At 37.1% G+C, this 20,396-nt stretch overlaps 1 protein-coding gene across 9 annotated transcripts in view; it reads left to right on the forward strand.

Moving 5' to 3' along the window:
- ITGB3BP (integrin subunit beta 3 binding protein) overlaps positions 1 to 20,396 on the forward strand; it is a 71,995-nt gene that overhangs the window by 370 nt on the left and 51,229 nt on the right. For 3 of the 9 annotated variants that reach the window (XR_011439384.1, XM_023641990.2, XM_070268942.1), the window contains exon 1: positions 69 to 216. The exons of 4 other annotated variants lie outside the window; for them this stretch is intronic. Coding sequence is in view for 3 of the 5 variants with exons in the window: in XM_023641990.2 (XP_023497758.1) it covers positions 179 to 216 (38 nt within the window). In the remaining 2 variants the exon portion in view is untranslated. Of the gene's footprint in view, positions 1 to 10; positions 217 to 20,396 lie in introns of those variants that run through there. 2 more of the 9 variants (XM_023641991.2, XR_011439385.1) reach the window with 2 other exon arrangements.

A 20,396-nucleotide genomic window follows, 5' to 3' on the forward strand; every position in this document is an offset into this window, starting at 1 on the left:
GGGTGCGCCCGCCTCGCGCTCCACCCGCTGCGCCTCCCGCCGCGCCTCCTCCCTCCTCCTCCCGGGCCTCCCTGTGGCCCGCGGGTCTTCGCGGCTGTGGACGGACGCTGTCTCTGGGCGCCGTGTTTAGTGATGTGTTCAGCCTGACGTAATTTCAGATGTGTTGGCCACACCGAGAATGGGGCAGAGGAGACGAAACCCTCGCCCTATAACTTGGTAGAGCCCGTGGGTGCCCAGATGGGTGTGGTGCGTCCCTATAGACTGGGGGGACTCAGGGCCTGGGGTCGGGAGACCTGGATTCAGGCTCTCAGACCGGGAAGCGTGGCCAGTTCGGTGAAGAGCTGTCCACCGTTGGCAAGTCACTTGGCAGCTCTGGGCTTCGACGTTCTTACTTGTGGCTGCCCTCTAGAAACTTTTTTTAAGTTCAGTAAACCACTCTTTTTGGGCGGGGGGGGGGGAGGGATAATATCCAACATGCGAGATACTCTGGCTGCCCCTTTTCCCCGGTCTGGCTTGGGTACCCCTTCCTGTGCACTCCTAGAGTAACTTATTCCTCCCTTATTTTCAGGTTTGAGCAAAATGCAAAGTAACACAACGGGGTAGATATTTGTATCAAATAGGAATTGACATGAAAGTGGACAGATGCGCAGAAATAATAACCTGCATTTGTTGAATCTTTAACGGTGGTTTGAGTACTGTTTAGCAGTTTACCTCCATTTTCTTGTTGAATCTTAAAAAAGAAACTTAGGAAGTAGGGGCTGCTGTTATCTCCACTTTCCAGATAAGGAAACTTAGCGCCTAAGATGGTCTGCTACACACAGGTATCAATAAATAGCAGAGTTTCACTTATACCCTTCAAAGTTACGGATTATTGAAGAGATTTTCCTTCCCCTGGAATTAAGGAAAAAGACTTGGCTCCCTTCTGTTGCGCTAGAAAAATAACCCGGTTAGCACATACACAAAGCTGCGAGGGCAATGCAGGAAAATCCCTGCTAAGTACGAATTCACTGGAAACTGGTGTGTATTTGCTTAACGTGGTAGTACTGCCTGAACTATGTTCCTGTTCTGTAATAGGTAGTGGGAAACCAAAAAACTATTCAAGTGGAACTTTTAGGCAACTGTTTTCTTAACATGTTAACAGGTACATGTTATGTTAGGAGAATCTGTAGTAAATATATTCTGACGACAAATACGTGACCTTGAAGTTGACATCCCAAATATACAGTCGTCTCTTGTTTCGGCAGGTGATTGGTTCCAGAACCCTTGCCAGACCAAAATCTGCAGATGCTCAAGTCCCTTAAAATGGTGTAGTGTTTGCATATAACCTCTGCACATCTTCTGTATACTTTACATCATCGCTAGATTACTTCTGACAGCTAATACAATGTAAATGCTATGTAAATAGTCGTTAGACTGTATTGTTCAGGAAATAATGACAAGAGAAAAAAGTTTGTACGTGTTCAGCACGGACGCAGCCATCACAGGCCTTTTGATTCGGGATGCAGAACCTGTGGCTGTGGAGGGCCAACTGTATCGCAGCTTCACCGAGTTTATATATTTCGGCAAAGTGATTTAACACCAAATTAATGGTTAAATAATGCATAAAGCATAATAGCATTTTAGTAGAGGATCTCCATCATTGTTAGTAAGCTTTTATTTTTCAATGTGGTTAAACCGTAAAGTCGCAAATGGTGGTGCAAAAAGTCATGTTGGCAAAGTTACGTGTGAAGGTGGTACAGTTTTTAAGTAATGTTGAGATGGTGGCTTTTTGGTAGGCACTTGCAGGACTAAGTGGGGTTGTGTGAACTATTTCCTTTCTAATTTCTTTGAACCTTGACAGGAAAAAAATGTAATGAGTAATTGTGGAGATATACTTGGCCTAAAAGAATAAATAGAATCCTAAATAGAATTAAGTAGAATTCCTAAAATAAATAGGAAAGAGCAAATGTCCAATGACAATAGAGTGGATGGGTGAATCATAAAACATACTGGATGGATGAACCAATTTGTAGCAGATACATATAGTATATTATCTTTGTAAAGCTCTTGAAGAACAAGCAAAAATAGACATTTAGGATTATGTGTGTGCTTGTGATAATGTTATTAAGGAAAAAAGCAGGGAAATGATAAATAGAAAATTCAGTTTAAGGGTTACCTTTCTGGAAAAGCAGACGGAATAGAGAAGAAGTATAGAGGTGTCCATACCCATATTGGTAATAATCTACTTCATAAATTGTGTGGTGAGCTTATAAGTGTTTATTTTCTTATCATTTTCTTATTAAGGTTCATAATTTGCTCATCTTACATAGATTCTTTTTTTAGATTTTTTAAATTAAGGTCATAATAGTTTATAACATTGTGAAATTTCAGTTGTACGTTATTATTTGTCAGTCACCATATAAGTGTGCCCCTTCACCCTTTGTGTCCACCCCCAAACCCTCTTCCCTCGGTAACCACTGAACTGTTCTCTTTGTCCGTGTGTTTGTTTATCTTCCACAAGTGAGTGAAATCAGATGGAGTTGGTCTTTCTCTGTCTGGCTCATTTCGCTCAGCATAGTGCTCTCAAGGTTCATCCGTGTTGTTGCAAATGGGACAATTTTCTTTTTTTTATGGCTGAGTAGTATTCCATTGTATATATATACCACATCTTCTTAATCCAATGATCAGTCGATGGGCACGGGGCTTGCTTCCTTGTCTTGGCTGTTGTGAATAGAGCTGCAGTGAACATAGGGGTACATAAGTCTCTTTGAATTGTTGACTTCAAGTTCTTTGGATAAATACCCAGTAGTGAGATATCTGGGTCATATGGTATTTCTATTTTTAGTTTTTTGAGAAATCTCCATACTGTTTTCCATAGTGGCTGCACCAGTTTGCATTCCCACCAGCAATGTCTGAGGGTTCCCTTTTCTCCACAACCTCTCCAGCATTTATTTTTTGTCCTGGTGATTATAGCCATTCTAACAGGTGTAAGGTGATAACATCATTGTTTTGATTTGCGTGTCCCTGCTGATTAGTGATGTTGAGCATCTTTTCATGTGCCTATTGCCCATCTGTATATCTTCTTTGGAGAAATATCTGTTTGTATCCTCTGCCCGTTTTTTGATTGAGTTGTTTGGTTTTTTGTTGTTGAGTTGTGTGAGTTCTTTGTATATTATGGAGATTAACTCCTTGTTGGATATATGTTTTGCAAATATGTTCTCCCAATTGGTGGGTTGTCTTTTTGTTTTGTTCCTGGTTTCCTTTGCCTTGCAGAAGCTCTTTAATCTGATGAAGTCCCACTTGTTTATTTTTTCTCTCGTTTCCCTTGTCTGAGAAGACATAGTATTCGAAAAGATCCTTTTAAGACCGATGTCAAAGAATGTGCTATGTATATTTTCTTCCATAAGTTTTATGGTTTCAGGTCTTACCTTCAAGTCTTTGATCCATTTTGAGTTTATTATTGTGTATGGTGAAAGATAATGGTCTACCTTCATTCTTTTCATGTGGCTGTCCAGTTTTCCCAACACCACTTATTGAAGAGACTTTCCTTTCTCCATTGTATGTTCTTAGCACTTTTGCCGAAGATTAGCTGACCATAGATGTGTGGTTTTATTTCTGGGCTTTCGGTTCTGTTCCATTGATCTTTGTTTCTGTTTTTCTGCCAGTACCATGCTGTTTTGATTACTGTAGCTTTGTAATATATTTTCAATTCAGGGATTGTGATGTTTCCAGCTTTGTTCTTTTTTCTCAGGATTGCTTTAGCTATTTGGTGTCTTTTGTTGCACCACATGAATTTTAGGATTCTTTGTTCTCTTTCCATGAAGAATGTCATTGGGATTCTGATTGGGATTGCGTTGAATCTGTAGATTGCTTTGGGTATTGTGGACGTTTGAACTGTGTTTATTCTTCTAACCTATGAGCATGGAATATCCTTCCATTTCTTTGTGTCATCATCAATTTCTTTCAGTAATGTCTTATAGTTTTCATTGTATAGGTCTTTCACTTCCTTGGCTAAATTTCTTCCTAGATATTTTATTCTTTTTTGTTGCAGTTGTAAATGGGATTTGTATTCTTGAGTTCTCTTTCTGTTAGTTTGTTATTAGAGTATAGAAATGCAACTGATTTTTGTAAGTTGACTTTGTACCCTGCAACTTTCCCGTAGTTGTTAATTATTTCTAATAGTTTTCTGATGGATTCTTTAGGGTTTGCTATATATAAAATCATGTCATCTGCAAACGGTGAGAGTGTCACTTCTTCATTTCCTATTTGAATTCATTTTATTCTTTTTCTTGCCTAGTTGCTCTGGCCAAAACCTCCTGTACTATGTTGAATAAGAGTAGTGAGAGTGGGCACCCTTGTCTTGTTGCTGTTCTCAGAGGGATGGCTTTCAGTTTTTCCCTATTGAGTATGACATTGGCTGTGAGTTTGTCATATATGGCCTTTATTATGGTGAGGTATTTTCCTTCTATTCCCATTTTGTTAAGAATTTTTATCATAAATGGATGTTGGATCTTGTCAAATGTTTTTCTCTGTGTCTATTGAGAAGAACATGTCGTTTTTATTCCTCATTTTGTTAATGTGATGTATCACATTGATTTGTGGATGTTGAACCATCCCTGTGTCCGTGGTATAGATCCCACTTGATCTTGGTATGTGATCTTTCTGATATATTGTTGTATTCTGGTTGCCAGTATTTTGTTGAGGATTTTTGCATCTCTGTTCATCAGTGATATTGGCCTGTAGTTTTCCTTTTTGTGTTGTCCCTCTCTGGTGTTAGTATCAGGGTGATGTTCACCTCTTAGAATGTGTTTGGAAGTATTCTGTCATCCCTAATTTTTTGGAATAGTTTGAGAAGGATAGGTATTAAATCGTCTGAATGTTTGGTAGAATTCTTTAGGGAAGCCATCTGGTCTTGGACTTTTATTTTTGGAAAGGTTTTTGATTACTCTTTCAATCTCTTTACTCATGATGTGTCTATTCAGATTATCTATTTCTTCTTGATTCAGCTTTGGGAGGTTGTAAGAGTCTAAGAATTTATCTGTTTCTTCTTGATTGTCCAATTTGTTGGCATATAGTTTTTCATAGTATTCTCTTATGATCTTTTGTGTTTCTGTGGTATCCATTGTAATTTCCCCTCTTTCATTTCTGATTTTATTTATTTGAGCTTTCTCTCTTTTTTTCTCTGTGAGTCTGGCTAAGAGTTTGTCAATTTTGTTTCTCTTCTCAAAGTACCAGCTCCTTGTTTCATTGATCCTTTCTACTGTCCTTTTTTGTTTCAATTTCATTTATTTGTGCTCTGATTTTTATTATTTCCCTCCTTCTGCTGACTTTGGGCTTTGTTTGTTCTTCTTTTTCTAATTCTGTTAGGTGTAGTTTGAGATTGGTTATTTGAGATTTTTCTTGTTTGTTAAGATGAGCTGGTATTGTGATGAATTTCCTTCTTAGGACTGCTTTTGCTGCGTTCCGTATGAGTTGGTGTGGTATGTTTTCCTTCTCATTTGTCTCCAGATATTTTTTGATTTCTCCTTTAATTTCCTCAGTGACCACTTGGTTGTTCAGTAGCGTGTTGTTTAGTCTCCACATCTTTGTCGCTTTCCCAGCTTTTATCTTGTAGTTGATTTCTAGTTTCATTGGATTATGATTGGAAAAGATGCTTGATATGATTTTAATCTTAAATTTATTGAAGCTTGCGTTGTTTTCCAACACATGTTCGATCCTTGAGAGTGTTCCATTCACACTTGAGAAGAATGTGTACTTGGCTGTTTTTGGATGGAGTGTTCTATATGTATCTGTCAAGTCCATCTCATCTAGTTTTTCATTTAATTCTGCTGTTTCTTTGTTGACTTTCTGTCTGGATGATCTATTTGTTGATGTGAGTGGGGTGTTGAGGTCTCTTAATATTATTGTGTTGTTAATATTTCCTTCAGGTTTGTTAATAGTTGCTTTATGTGCTTTGTTGCTCTGTGTTGGGCGCATAGATGTTTCTAAGCATTATGTCTTCTTGGTGGAGTGTCCCTTTTTATCATTATATACTTCTCTCTCTGTCTCTCTTTACCTGATATGTCTTGAAGTCTACTTTATCTGATATAAATATGGCAACACCTGCTTTCTCTTGTTTGCCATTAGCTTGGAGTATTGTCTTCCATGCCTTCACTCTGAGCCCATGTTTGTCACTGGAGCTGAGATGTGTTTCTCAGAGGCAGCATACTGTTGGGTCTTGTTTTTTAATCCATCCAGCCACTCTGTGTCTTTTGACTGGAGAATTCAATCCATTTACATCTAGAGTGATTGTTGATATATAAGGGCTTAATGCTGCCATTTATTGCTCATTTTTGGAATCTTCTGCATTTTCTTTGTTTCTTGTCCCGTGTATTTCAGAATACCAATTCAGTTAGGTATTTTCCTATGCTGGTTTTCTTATTTTTCTCTTTATTTATTATTTGTGTCTCTGTTCTGTTTATTTGTTTAGTGGTTACAATGAGGTTTGTATGAAAAAGTCTCGTAGATGAAATAATCCTTTTTCTGGTAACCTCTTATTTCCTTAGACTAAGCCAATTCCATCCCTTTCGTCTTCCCTTCCTGAGTTGTTTTTGTCACATCTTATTCTGTATTGTGCTGTGAGTTTGTGCTTAAAATGACAAGATCATATTTATTTTTGGTGTTTTCTTTACCTTTATTTTTAATGTTATACTTTAGTATTTGCTAACCTGTTCTGATGGGATAGCTACAAATTTCTGATTTTTTCTATTTATCTTCTTACTCCTATTTAACTCCTTACAGGGGGTTATTTGTAACCCCCCCTTTTTTTTCAGGTATAAGTGCCTTGAGGATTTCTTGGGGGGTTGGAGCATAGGTCTTATGGTCGTAAACTCCCTTAGCTTTTGTTTTATCTGGGAAAGTTTTTATTTCTCCATCATATCTGAAGGATATTTTCACTAGATAGAGTGTTCTTGGCTGCAAGTTTTTGTCTTTCAGAGTTTTGAATATATCATTCCATTCTCTCCTAGCCTGTAAGGTTTCTGTTGAGAAATCCGTTGAAAGCCTGATACTGGTTCCTTTGTAAGTTATTTTCTTCTGCCTTGCTGCCCTTAATATTTTTCATTGTCATTGACTTTTGCCAGCTTCACTACTATATGCCTTGCAGTAGGTCTTTTTACATTGATATACTTAGGAGATCTGTTGGCTTCTTTCAGTTGCTTTTCCAGCTCCTTCCCCAGGTTTGGGAAGTTCTCCACTGCTATTTCTTTGAACAAGATTTCTGTTCCATTCTCCTCTTCTTCCTCTAGAATACCTATAATCCTTATGTTGCATTTCCTAATTGAGTCAGATATTTCTCGGAGAATTTCTTTTTAGTCTTAGTTCTCTCTCCTCCTCCATCTGAAGCATTTCTATATTTCTGTCCTCAATATTGCAGATTTGTTCCTCCATAATATCAGCTCTGTTTTTCAGGGAATCCATATTCTTTATCTCATCCATTGTGTTTTTTTCGTCTCCAATATTTCTGATTGGTTCTTTATAGTTTCGATCTCTTTTGTGAAGAAGCTCCTGAATTCATTGAACTGTCTATCTACATTTTCTTGTAACCCATTGAATTATTTTATGATAGATATTTTCAGTTGTCTGTCATTTAGATTATAGATTTCTGTGCCTTCAGCATGGATTTCTGGATACTTGTCATTTTCCTTCTGGTCTGGAGGTTTCATATATGTTTTCATACTGCTAGGTGGTGTGGCTTTGTGCTTCTGCATAGTGGTAGTATTTGATCACCACTTCCACTTGCTGCCACTGAGTGGGGGTCAAGAGCTGCATATTATGAGCCTGCTGTCATCCACAAATCAGCTCCTAGCCTGTTCTTTTCTGTACTTTCTGTACTGGAGTGTCAGACAGAGGGGAGGGGTGCTTTCTTTCTGCGTGATCCCAGGCGCTTCTCACTCTGCCATCACTATCGGCTCTCCTGGGGTGTTGGCTTGATGGAGACACCCCCACGATAGCTAGTCACCTCTGCATGGTGCTTTCCCCAGCGCTGTGAGGGACCATGGAGAGTGACAGTGTTCCTGTGGAGCACCACCCCCTGCCCCCTTTCCACTCAGAGCTGCACTCAGTCCCTGGGTCTCTGCCCTTTAGGAGGAAGAGAAGATTTCTCTTACCTCCTTCCACTTCCTCAGGGGGACTCCAGCACCTCCACCTTCTGACGTATGGCTGTGTGGGTCTCTCAGACATCTTTTGTGTTGTGTGGATGTCCTCTGTTAGAATATGAATGTCCTTTTTGTTGTATCTTGGAGGGGAGAGTTTACGGGGAGAGCTCACTCTGCTGTGATGATGTCACTCCACCATATAGTCTTTAGTGTGTATGAAATACTACTTAAAATGTTTTGAGAGGATTTGGAGATTAACTATCGTGAACTAAGTTCTCAATAATTATAGTTTTCTCTGTCTCCTCTTTGGTCCTATAAGGCAGATGCCGTCTTGCAACTGGGAAAACAGAAGAATTAGATAAATGCTGCTTCTGGTTTCATTAGGCTAATCATCTTCCCTTTTGAACTTGCTTCTCTGTATACATTATAAGGTTAGTGGCACTATCATTTCTCTGTCTAGGTTAATTTTTTTTATGGTTATTTTTCTTAGATAGAAAACTTTGGAGTAAGACAAACCAGGGTTTGAATCTTGGTGCTGCTACTTTACCAGCTATGTGACCCTTAGATTGTTACTCAGTGTCCTCATGGATAAAATAGTTAATAAATATTCATTAATTGAATGACAAAGGTGCCACTTTGAAAAGATTTCATCCTCTGTAGACAAATTTGACACCACGCTTATATTTGCATAATACTAAACTCAAACGAACTTTTATAATAGTTCTTCCTATAAATAATAAAGGCCCATTTTTGTGCTTTTTTCCCTTTACATCTTTTCCTTTGTAAAGTTTCTTAGTACCACCTACTTAGTCTTTCTAAGTAATGTGGGTCAGCATGCTGATTCAGCCAAGGACGTTCCATCTGTTCCTGTGAGAGTCAGTTTTATTCTTTTCCAAGCTATAGACTGACTTAAGGTGATAAAGTTGGAATAGCGTTAGTGTTGGAGAAAACTATTTGTACCAGTATTTCTGTGGGATCCATACTGATGATGTATTCATAAAAATCTGAGTTTTCTGAGAGAACTTTGAAAATTTTCTTTTCCTTCCTAGACAACAATGAATATAAGCATATTCTGGATCTGAAAAGCTATTTGACTGCACCTGTCTGGGTCTGTAGTCGTGCTGGTGGTAATGCTAAGTACAAAGATTTTTATTGTGGGTTGATTATAAAGAAACAGAGTTGAAATGATGCGTGAGCCCAAGTAAAAGTTAGCCGTTCAGTAAACATCCTTTGAATCATAGCAGATATTCAAAGTTCTGTAAATTCTTTTACTTTAAAAGTATCATGGGGGCCAGCCCAGTGGTGCAGCGGTTCCGTTCACATGTTCTGCTTCAGCAGCCCAGGGTTCGCTGGTTCGGATCCCCGGTGCGGACCTATACACCACTTGTCAAGCCATGCTGTGGCAGGCATCCCACATATAAAGTAGAGGAATATTGGCATGGATGTTAGCTCAGGGCCAGTCTTCCTCAGCAAAAAGAGGAGGATTGGTGGCAGATGTTAGCTCAGAGCTAAGCTTCCTCAAAAAAAAAAAAACTATCATACATTTTTGAAGAAGATTTAAGTTGTTAGTACTTTATATAAGTGTAAAAAGTATGAGTTTTAAATACAATTCTATCCTGCTTGTAAAAGTCACTGAAAAAGTAAAGACGGAAGTGAGGAAGGTAGAATACAGCATCGTTATATGGCGTGAGAGACTCCCATGATATGGCAGAACAGAATCTCTGAAAGTCCCTGTCATTCAAAAACAACTAGATCTGGCTCAAATCCTACTTTTCTTTGCATTAGTGGACTTGTAGGAAATTAAATCTCAAGAGGTGAAAGAAAAACAGTGACCTGGAGGCAGAACTATAAGCAGTAAGCACAGATGAAAGGTGATTGCCCTGAATATAAATACTGACATCCGTGTTGTGCTTGATAGACTAAGCCTTGGGTGAGAGGCAAGGTAAAGGAGTTAAACAAGAGACTTTGCAGTTAAGCTGAGAAGAAAGCTAAAGCGATCCCCAGTTGGTATGGCTCCCTTGGCTAGTGATGAAATCAAATGTGCATCTCTGGAGCACAGCATCCTCAGTTTGGGCCCCTAGTTTTGTAACAGGTTAAGATCACCAAATATCCGAAATCATAGGTAACTGAGCACAAAAGGAAACAAACTACCATGAGTGAAAGTTAGAACACATAATAACCAACAGATTTAGATCCCAAAGACTTTACAAAATGGAATTGTCAGAGATGCGATATGAAATAGTTGTACAGATGCTTAACAAAATAAAATGTTGAATCACAACAAGTAGCAAGTGATAAGAGACTACCCAAAATGACTAGGCAGATTTTAAACTGGGATGGATTAGGATGTTAGAAACAAAGAAATATAATTGTTGAAATAAAAACTCAGTAGATGGAGTTCCATATCAGAGTGGCTTTTATTGGACTGAACCTTCCGTAGATAACAATTTTAAACTCTGGACAAAACATGAAAAACAACAGTCTGAGGAATGTGGTGGAGAGCAGCCATAGCAGGCAGAAATTGGAGGGGAGTAGACCCTTGAAGGAATGGAACTGCCATGAGCAAGGTTTGCATTTATAGTGTTTTACCCGAGGGTGGTCCATATGGTGTGGAGCTTAGAACTTAACAGAAAGCTCCAGTTTTACTGGTTTAAAGAGTCAGGATGAGAGTCTGGGATTACCATAATTGCTTGAAAATAAAGAGAAAATCCTCAAAAGAGGGTAGCCCCAAAATCTGGGTATAAAATGCCCAAATCCTTGGTGAATCTCTGAACTGCACATTGATTGAGGAGACTACCTAAAACCTGTCAGAGGGGGCTGGCGCCGTGACCAAGTGGTTAAGTTTGCGTGCTCCACTGCAGGTGGCCCAGTGTTTCGTTGGTTCGAATCCTGGGCGCGGACATGGCACTGCTCATCAAACCATGCTGAGGCAGCATCCCACATGCCACAACTCGAAGGACCCACAATGAAGAATATACAACTATGTACCGGGGGGCTTTGGGGAGAAAGGAAAAAAATAAAATCTTTAAAAAAAAAAACCTGTCAGAATCAACAGCTGGAATGCTGAAAGAACTGAGCAGAGATTTCAGCTGCTGCCATCAAAGGGGAGACAGATTTTAGAGTTTGACCTTAGTCAAGTTAAATGCCTTCTAGAACAGAACAACACTGTTAAGAGTAAGATAACAGAATCTAGAATCTCTATGTCACATTATCTGCAGTGTCCAAAAGGCAGTAAAGTACCAGACACGCAAAGAAGGAAATATGACTCATTGTTGAGTGAAAAAATAATCAATTGAAATTGACCCCAAGATGACCTAGATTTTAGAAATAGCCAACAAAGACTTTAAAGTACCTACTATAAATATGTTCAAGGACTTCAAGGGGAAAAAAATGGTCATAATGAAAGAATACGTGGGGAATCTGAGAAGAGAAAAAGAAGCAATGGAAATTCTGTATTTGAGAAGTATAATGTCTGGAATGAAAATATTTACTGTATGGGCTATATAGTAGAAGAAAGGAACTTGAAGATAGAACGGTAGAAATTATCTAATAAAAGCCAAGACAGAGCCTCAGTGACTTCCAGTACAAAATAAAATGGTCTAATATGTGTAATTAGAGACCTAGGAACAAAGGAAAATGGGAATGGAGCAAAAAAAATATATATTTTTAAGAAATAATGGCCTCTAAGTTTCTCAGTTTTGCTGAAAAACATAAAATTACAGATCTAAGAAGATCAACAAACTCCAGTCAAGATCAAACATATGTATTTGTATGCACATATGTACATATAATACAGTAGTCAAACTGATGAAAACTAAAAGTGAAGAGAAAATATTGAAAGCAGCCAGAGAAATGTGATACTTTACATGTACGAGAAACCATTCAAACAAAAGCTGACTTCTCTTCAGAAACATGGAGGTCAGAATACAGTGGAATGACATTTTAAAAGTACTACAAGGAAAGAACCTTTAACCCAGAATTCTATATCTAAAGACTCTATCCTTCAAAATCAAGGTGAGATAAAGATGATATCAGATAAAAACTGAGAAAGGTTGTCACCAGCAGACCTGCATAGAAGAAATACTGAAAGAAGTTCTTTGAACTGAAGGAAAATGATACCAGATGCGAATTTTTGTTTTTGTGAAGATTACTGGAAACAGTTGATACGTGGTAAAATATAAAAGGTTATATTTTTTTTGCTTGTAATTTCTTGAAGGGACATGAATTTATAGCAAAAATTATAACACTGTTGTGGAGTTTATAACATATGTAGACATAATATGTACAACAGCGTATCCAAGTGGGGTTTGTCCCAAGAATGGAAGTTGTTTCAAGATTTGAAAATCAATGTTTTTTTTTTAAAAAGAAAAAAAGAGATCATATTAATAGTTGTACAAAGAACACACCCATTCATGATAAAATAACAACTCAGCAAACTGGGAATAAAAGGGAACTCATTCCTCTGAAAAACCTACAAATGTCATACTTAGTCCTGAACACTCTTTCTGAGATTAGGAACAAGGCAAGAATGTGCCTTCTCACCACTTCTCTTCAACAAAGTACTAAGAAGAAAGGAAACACATGTTGAAAAGGAAAAAGTAAAATTGATGATCCACCAATGATATGACCATGAACATGGAAAATCCTAAGGAATCTGCAAAACGAATAGTCATTAGAACTATTTAGCAAAGATGCAGAGCACAAGGTCAGTTTACAAAAATTAGTTCTATTTCTACATTTTAGCAATAAACATCTGGAAATTGAGCCTTAAATTTTTCCATTTATAATTACATAAAAAATATTTATAAGTTGAACAGAAGACATGCAAGATTTCTACAGTGAAATTAGAAAATGTTGCTTAGAGAAAATAAAGATCTAAATAAATAGGGGAATGTTTATGGATTGGAAGATTTGATATTGTTAAAATATTAGGTCTCTCCAATTGATCTTTAGATTCAATGCAGTTCTTGTCAATCCCACCAAGCATTTTATAGAGATAGAAAAACTGATTTCAGAATTTTTATGAAAAGGCAAAGGACTTAATAGCTAAAACAATCTTAGAAAAGAAGAATGAAGTTGAAGTACTTACACTAACTAGACTTACTCTAAAGTGGTAATGAAGTCAATATAGCTTGGGCATAAGGACAATTAGATGAAATGGAGATGAATAGAAAGTCCACGAGTATACCTGCAAAAGTGCCAAAACAATTCAGTGGAGGAAAGAGAAGTCTTTCCAAGTGGTCTTAGAATACCATATAGAAAAACAAACCAAGCAACTTCGTCTTCTATCTTATCCTATACACAAAAATTAATTTGAGGTATAGCATATAAATGTAAGAGGTAAAGTTTCTGAAAGGAAATATATGAGAATGTTGTTACAACATGGGGTAGATAAAATTTCAGACAAGATACAAAAAATAATAACCATAAAAGAAAAAAAAAGGTAAATTAGACTTAATCTAAATTTTAAACTTTTCCTCATCAAAAGACACCATTAAGAAAATGAATTATCAAGCAACGTATTGGGAGAAAATATAAGACGTTAACAAAGGATTCTTTTTTGTTTTATTGAAGTCATAATAGTTTATAACATTGTGAAATTTCAGTTGTACATTATTACTTGTCAGTCACCATGAACATACCCTTTTACCCCTTATACCCGCCAACTCCCTTCCCCTCTGGTAACAACTAATCTGCTCTTTTTGTCCACGTACTTGTGTACCTTCCACATATGAGTAAAATCATATCGTTTTTGTCTTTCTGTGTCTAGCTTATTTCGCTTAACATCATACCCTCAAGGTCCATCCATGTTGTTGCAAATGGGACAATTTTCTCTTTTTTTTTATGGCTGAGTAGTATTACATTGTGTGTGTGTATATACATACGTATACCACATCTTCTTTATCCATTCATCAGTTCTTGTGCACTTCAGTTACTTCCACATCTTGGCTGTTGTGAATAATGCTACAATGAACACAGGGATGCATAAATCTCTGAACTGTTGATTTCAAATTCTTTGGATAAATTCCCCATAGTAGAATAGCAGAGTCGTATGGTATTTCTGGTTTTAATTTTTTGATAAATCTCTGTACTGTTTTCCATAGTGGCTGCACCAGTTTACTTTCCCACTAGCAGTGTATGAGGGTTCCCTTTTCTCCACATCCTCTCCAACATTTATTGTTTTTTGTCTTGGTGATTATAGCCATTCTAACGGATAAAAGGTGATATCTTAATGTATTTTTGATTTGCATTTCCCTGCTGATTAGTGATGTTGAACATCTTTTCAGGTGCCTATTGGCCATCTGTATAGCTTCTTTGAGAAACGTCTGTTCATATCCTCTGCCCATTTTTTGATCGTGGTGTTGGGGTTTTTTTTTGTTGAGTTGTGTGACTTCTTTATATATTTTGGAGATTAAACCCTGAGACAAAGGATTCTTATTTAGAATATGTAAAGAACTCTTATGACTCAACAGTAAAAGGACAAAAGCCTCATTACAATAATAGTACGAAGACTTGAACCGATACTTAATGAAAAGAAGTTGTATGAATGGTAAATAAGCATTTTGTTAGACATCAGGGAAATATTGAAACACTAACACATAGTAGAATGGCTGTATATGTATTTTATATTTTAAGAATACTAGGTAAATATTGAATCTTAGTAAATAGATTTGCTTTAGCACAGAGGTTTGGGTTCCTGTTTCCAAAACTAGTTTCTGTGCATTCTAGGCTTGAGCAAATAATAAGTGTATTGCAGATAATGGGAGCTGGGTTTTCACTGTTGGATAGAAGAATTTAAAATATATTGGTTTGGAATTGGAGGTATCTATGAAATTGTGGATTTTTTAATATACATATAAAGCTACCAGTTGTGTGTTTGTGTGTGTGTGTGTGTGTGTGTGTATTTTCTGTTCTAGCTCTGTCTTTTGCCTATAAGCAATGACATCAGTCGCAGTGAAGAAATCTAGGGCCCAGATCGTGATTTCTAAATACCATTGCCCACTAAAAAGAACAAAGTCTGTTGAAGCAAAAGCTAATTCTAGGGCTAGGGAAGAGAACATTTTTTTGTGCTGGAAAGTAAGGAAGTGCTCAAAGAATTACGGGTAGGGTAGATTGGAGGCAGTGTAAAAGGGAAATGGTCCCATTGCCGAATCTGGGACAATTGAACATCAAAATAATTGACAGGATTATAATTCATTAGATAAAAGAAAATTCCATGATTCCATGGTGATATAAATAAGTGAATATATAAAGAGAGGAGAGGGGGCCGGCCTGGTGGCACAGAGCGGTTAAGTGTGCACGTTCTGCTTTGGCGGCCTGGGGTTCGCCGGTTTGGATCCTGGGTGCGGACATGGGACCACGTGGCAAGCCATGCTGTGATAGGCGTCCCACATATAAGGTAGAGGAAGATGGGCACGGATGTTAGCTCAGGGCCAGTCTTCCTCAGAAAAAAGAGGAAGATTGGCAGATATTAGCTCAGGGTTAATCTTCCTTGGGGAAAAAAAAAGAAAAAAAGAAAAGCAGTACAATAAATCACTATTAATGAGAGGAGAAAGGAAAGCTCTTCCCTGGAGTAGAAAGCTACCTAATAAATATAAAAGAATGATAAAATTAGATAATCAGGGCCAGCCCTGGTTACCTAGTGGTTAAGTTTGGCAAATTCTGTTTTGGCAGCTTGGGTTCAGTTCCAGGCACAGAACTATACCACTTGTCTGTTGGTGGCCATGCTGCGACAGTGGCTCACATACAAAAAGAGGAAGATTAACAATGGTTGTTAGCTCAGGTGAATCTTCCTCAGCAAAAAAAAAAAAGAGAGAGAAAAAAACAACATGAATAGCTCTTAATATTGGGAGAAAGTTTGACATGAAACAAGATTTTTACATATACAATTTCTTATTTATTATATTGGGGAAAACTGGCAGATGACATCTTAATGAATGATCAAAATACATATCACTGATATTGTGACAAATTCAAATTATCATGCTTCCAAAAGGATACAACATCACTTTTGTGATATTATGCCCTAAAATGCTTAACCTTTTATGGGGAAACATCACATAAACCCAAATTGGCAGATGCTCTACAAAAACAGCTGGCCTATACTCTTGAAAAATGTCCGAGTCAAGAAAAGAGTTCAGTTGTTCTAGATTAGGGGAGTCTAAAGAGATGAGACAGTTAAATGCAAAAAGTGACTCAGGATTAGACCCTAAACTGGGAGGAAAATTGGCTATAAAGGACATTATTGGAACAAGTAATAAAATCTGAATGTGGAATGTTGGTAATAATATTGTGTCAGTGGTAGGTGTTCTGATTTTGATGGATATACACTAATAATGAACTACCAGAAAGAGAAGTTAAGAAAACAATCCCATTTACGACTGCATCAAAAAGAATAAAATACCTAGGAGTAAATGTAACTAAAGAGGTGAAAGACATGTACACTGAAAACTATAAGACATTGATGAAAAAAATTGAAGAAGACACAAGTGAATGGAAAGATATTCCATGCTTGTGGATCGGAAGAATTAATGTTGTTAAAATGTTCATACCAACCAAAGCAACCTACAGATTTAATGTAATCTCTATCAAAATTCGAATGACATTTTTCACAGAAATAAAACCAAATAATCCTAAAATTTGTATGGAACTACAGAAAACCCTGAATAGCCAAAGCAATCTTGAGAAAGAAGAACAAAGTTGGAGGCATCATACTCTCTGATTTCAAACTGTATTACAAAGCTGTAGTAATCAAAGCAGTCCGGCATTGGCATAAAAACAGACACATAGATCAATGGAACAGAAAAGAGAGCCCAGAAATAAACCTACACATATGTGGTCAGTTAGTCTACAGCATAGGAGCCAAGAATATGCAACTGGGAAAAGACAATCTCTTTATTGAAAGCTGTTTGGAAAACTGGACAGCCACAAGAAAAAGACTGAAGCTGGATCCCTATCTTACACCATACACAAAAATCAACTGAAATGGATTAAAGACTTGAATATAAGACCTGAAACTAAAAAACTCTAGAATAAAACATAAGTGATAAGCTCCTTGACATCAGTCTTGGTGTTGATTTTTTGTATTTTACTATAAACGCAAAGGCAACAAAAGCAAAAATGTAAAAATGGGACTACATCAGCTTTGCACAGCAGAGGAAATTATCAACAAAATGAAAAGGCAACCTACAGAATGGGAGAAAATTTTCTTTTGCAATTCATACATCTGTAAGGGATTAATATTTAAAATATACAAAGAACTCATATTGCTCAATAGCAAAAAAAATAATCTGATTTAAAAATGAGCAAAGGATCCAAATAAACATTTTTCCAAAGAAGATATGGCAAACAGGTACATGAAAAGTGCTCAAAATCAAAACTACAATGAGATATCACCTCACTCTGGTCAGAATGGCTATAATTAATAAGACAGGAAACAACAGGTGTTGGAGAGAGTGTGGAGAGAAGGGAATCTGCGTACATTGCTGGTGGGAGTGCAAACTGGTGTAGCCACTATGGAAAGCAGTATGGAGTATCCTCAGAAAATTAGGAATAGGTATACCATATGATCCAGCTATTCCACTGCTGGGTATTTATCTGAAGAACTTGAAAACACAAATTCATAAAGATAAATGCACCCCTATGTTCATTGCAGCATTATTCACAATAGCCAAGACTTGGAAGGAACCTAGGTGCCTATCAAGGGATGAATGAATAAAGAAGATGTGGTATATATACACAATGGAATACTACTCAGCCATAAGAAATGATGAAATCTGGCCATTTGTGACAACATGGATGGACCTTGAGGGTATTATGCTAAGTGAAATAAGTCAGAGGGAGAAAGTCAAATACCATATGATCTCACTCATAAGTAGAGGATAAAAACAATGACAAACGAACACACAGCAACAGAGATTGGATTGGTGGTTACCATAGAGGGTGGGGGGAGGGCAAAAGGGGCAATTAGGTTCACTTGTGTGGTGGAGTATAATGGAATATAGTTAGTTTTTGGGTGTTGAACGAGATGTAATCTACACAGAATTCAAAATATATTACGATGTACATCTGAAAGCTATATAATGTTGTATTCCAATGTTAGTGCAATTTAAAAAAAATGCTCAACATCTCTAATCATCAGAGAAATACAAATCAAAACCATAATGAGCTATCAGCTCACACTTATTAGAATGGCTGTTATCAAAAAGACAAGATAACAAGTGCTGGTGAGGTGGAGAAAAGGGAACCCTTGTGCACTGTTGGTGGGAATGTAAATTGGTGCAACCACTATGGAAAACAGTTTTGAGGTTACTCAAAAAATTGAAAATAGAACTACCATACGATCCAGCAATCTCACTTCTTGGTGTTTATCTGAAGGAAACGAAAACACTAACTCAAATATATCCTGCATCCCAACGTTCATTGCAGCACTGTTTACAGTAGCCAAGACATGGGAGCAACCTAAGTGTCCACCATTGGATGAATGGATAAAGAAGATGTGGTATGTATCTACAGTGGAATACTATTCAGCCATAAAAAAGGACATCCTGTCATTTGTGACAACGTGGATCAACCTTGAGTGCATTATACTAAGTGAAATAAGTCAAGCAGAGAAAGACAAATACCATATGATGTCACTTACATGTTGAAGGTAAAAACAAACCAACCAACCAACACCAAATTTATAGATACAGAGACCAAATTGGTAGTTGCCAGAGGTAGGCAGTTGAGCCAAATGGGTGAAGGTGGTCAAAAGATACAAACTTCCAGCTATAAAATAAATAAGTTCTGGGTAGATAATGTACAGCATGGTGACCATAGTTAATAATACTGTATTGTATATTTGAAAGTGTATCACAAGAAAAAAAGTTTTGACTGTAGTGTTGGCTCTTAACTAGACTTATTTTCAGGATCATTTCACTATATATATGTGTGTACACACACACACACACACACATATATATATATCTCGAATTGTTATGTTGTACACCTGAAAATAATATGGTATACATCAAGTGTAGCTCAAAAGAGGATTTTATGATTTTGATAGTTGTATATGAGTAAAGGTATACAATGTGTCTAACTTATTCCCAATGGCTCATAAGAAAGATTATGTGCATAAAAATAAATGTATGTTTTTTAGAGAGAATGATAAAGCAAATGGTACAAAATGTAAACAAGTGGTAAGTCTGGGTAAAGGATAACAAGAACTCTTATTCCTAGAACTTTTTTTTTAAGTTTAAAATTATATAAAAATTAAAAGTTATCCCCAAAACTCATCAAATTGTTTTAAAAAAAAATTACTAATGGATGGATTAAACAGTAAGTTAGACACAACTGAAGAGAGAATTAGACAACTGGAACACAGATCTGAAGAAGTTGCCCAAAATGCAGCATAGAGGCCAGTGATAGAAATAGGAGATTAGAGATATGGAAAATGGAATGATAAAGTCTGAAATTACTTCTAGATGAAGTCTCAGAAAGGTAGAATGAAGGAGAGTCCATATTTGAGGAGATTATGGCTTAGATTTTTTCCAGAACTGATAAGACACACATCCACGTAAGAGACTACCATAGAGATAAGACTGTGTTAATATGACATCCTTTGGGAACCTCCGTTTAACCTACCTTAAATAGAATTGGAGGATCATAAAAAAATTAAAGGAATTAAATATATTCTTGAATTTGAGACTGAGGTTTTAGGTTAAAAATAAATACAATTAATTAAATAAATCACTAATTTATAGAACACCTTTGGACCAGTTACTGTGTCACGCTTTGGGGATTCAAATATGAACAGATACTGTACTTTGTTGGAGTTTTAATTTTATTCGGAGAGTTCAACAAACATTTTTAGAACTCATAGCCAGCTAGTTAACAGAGAGTGCTAGTCTAAGTCTCTTAGTCTGGGGAGGAAGGAGACACATGGAGAGCTTGTTTCACTGTGCTCGTTCAGTGAGAGGCACGTGCACACACAGTGCTGTGGGGTTGGAGGGGAAAGATCCTCAGTGCACACTGCACAGTATCAGGGACACTCCTTAGTGATGATTGTGCTGCAATCTCAAGGGGAGGGTGGACACCAATGTTAGTTTATTATGTTAATCTTTATGCTGTAAAATATAATACATACAAAAAAGTATGTAAAATGTCACCCACCCACCGTACTTAATTCTGATAAACTTATTTGGCCCCTTTCAATAGACTCTTTTAAAGAACTCACTTATGTCCTTTATATGTATGTGTTTGTGTGATGATACAATACACACGTGTATTTCTAAGTTC

This window comes from Equus caballus, chromosome 5 (genome assembly GCF_041296265.1).
Source record: "Equus caballus isolate H_3958 breed thoroughbred chromosome 5, TB-T2T, whole genome shotgun sequence".
NCBI classification, from domain to species: Eukaryota; Metazoa; Chordata; class Mammalia; order Perissodactyla; family Equidae; genus Equus; species Equus caballus.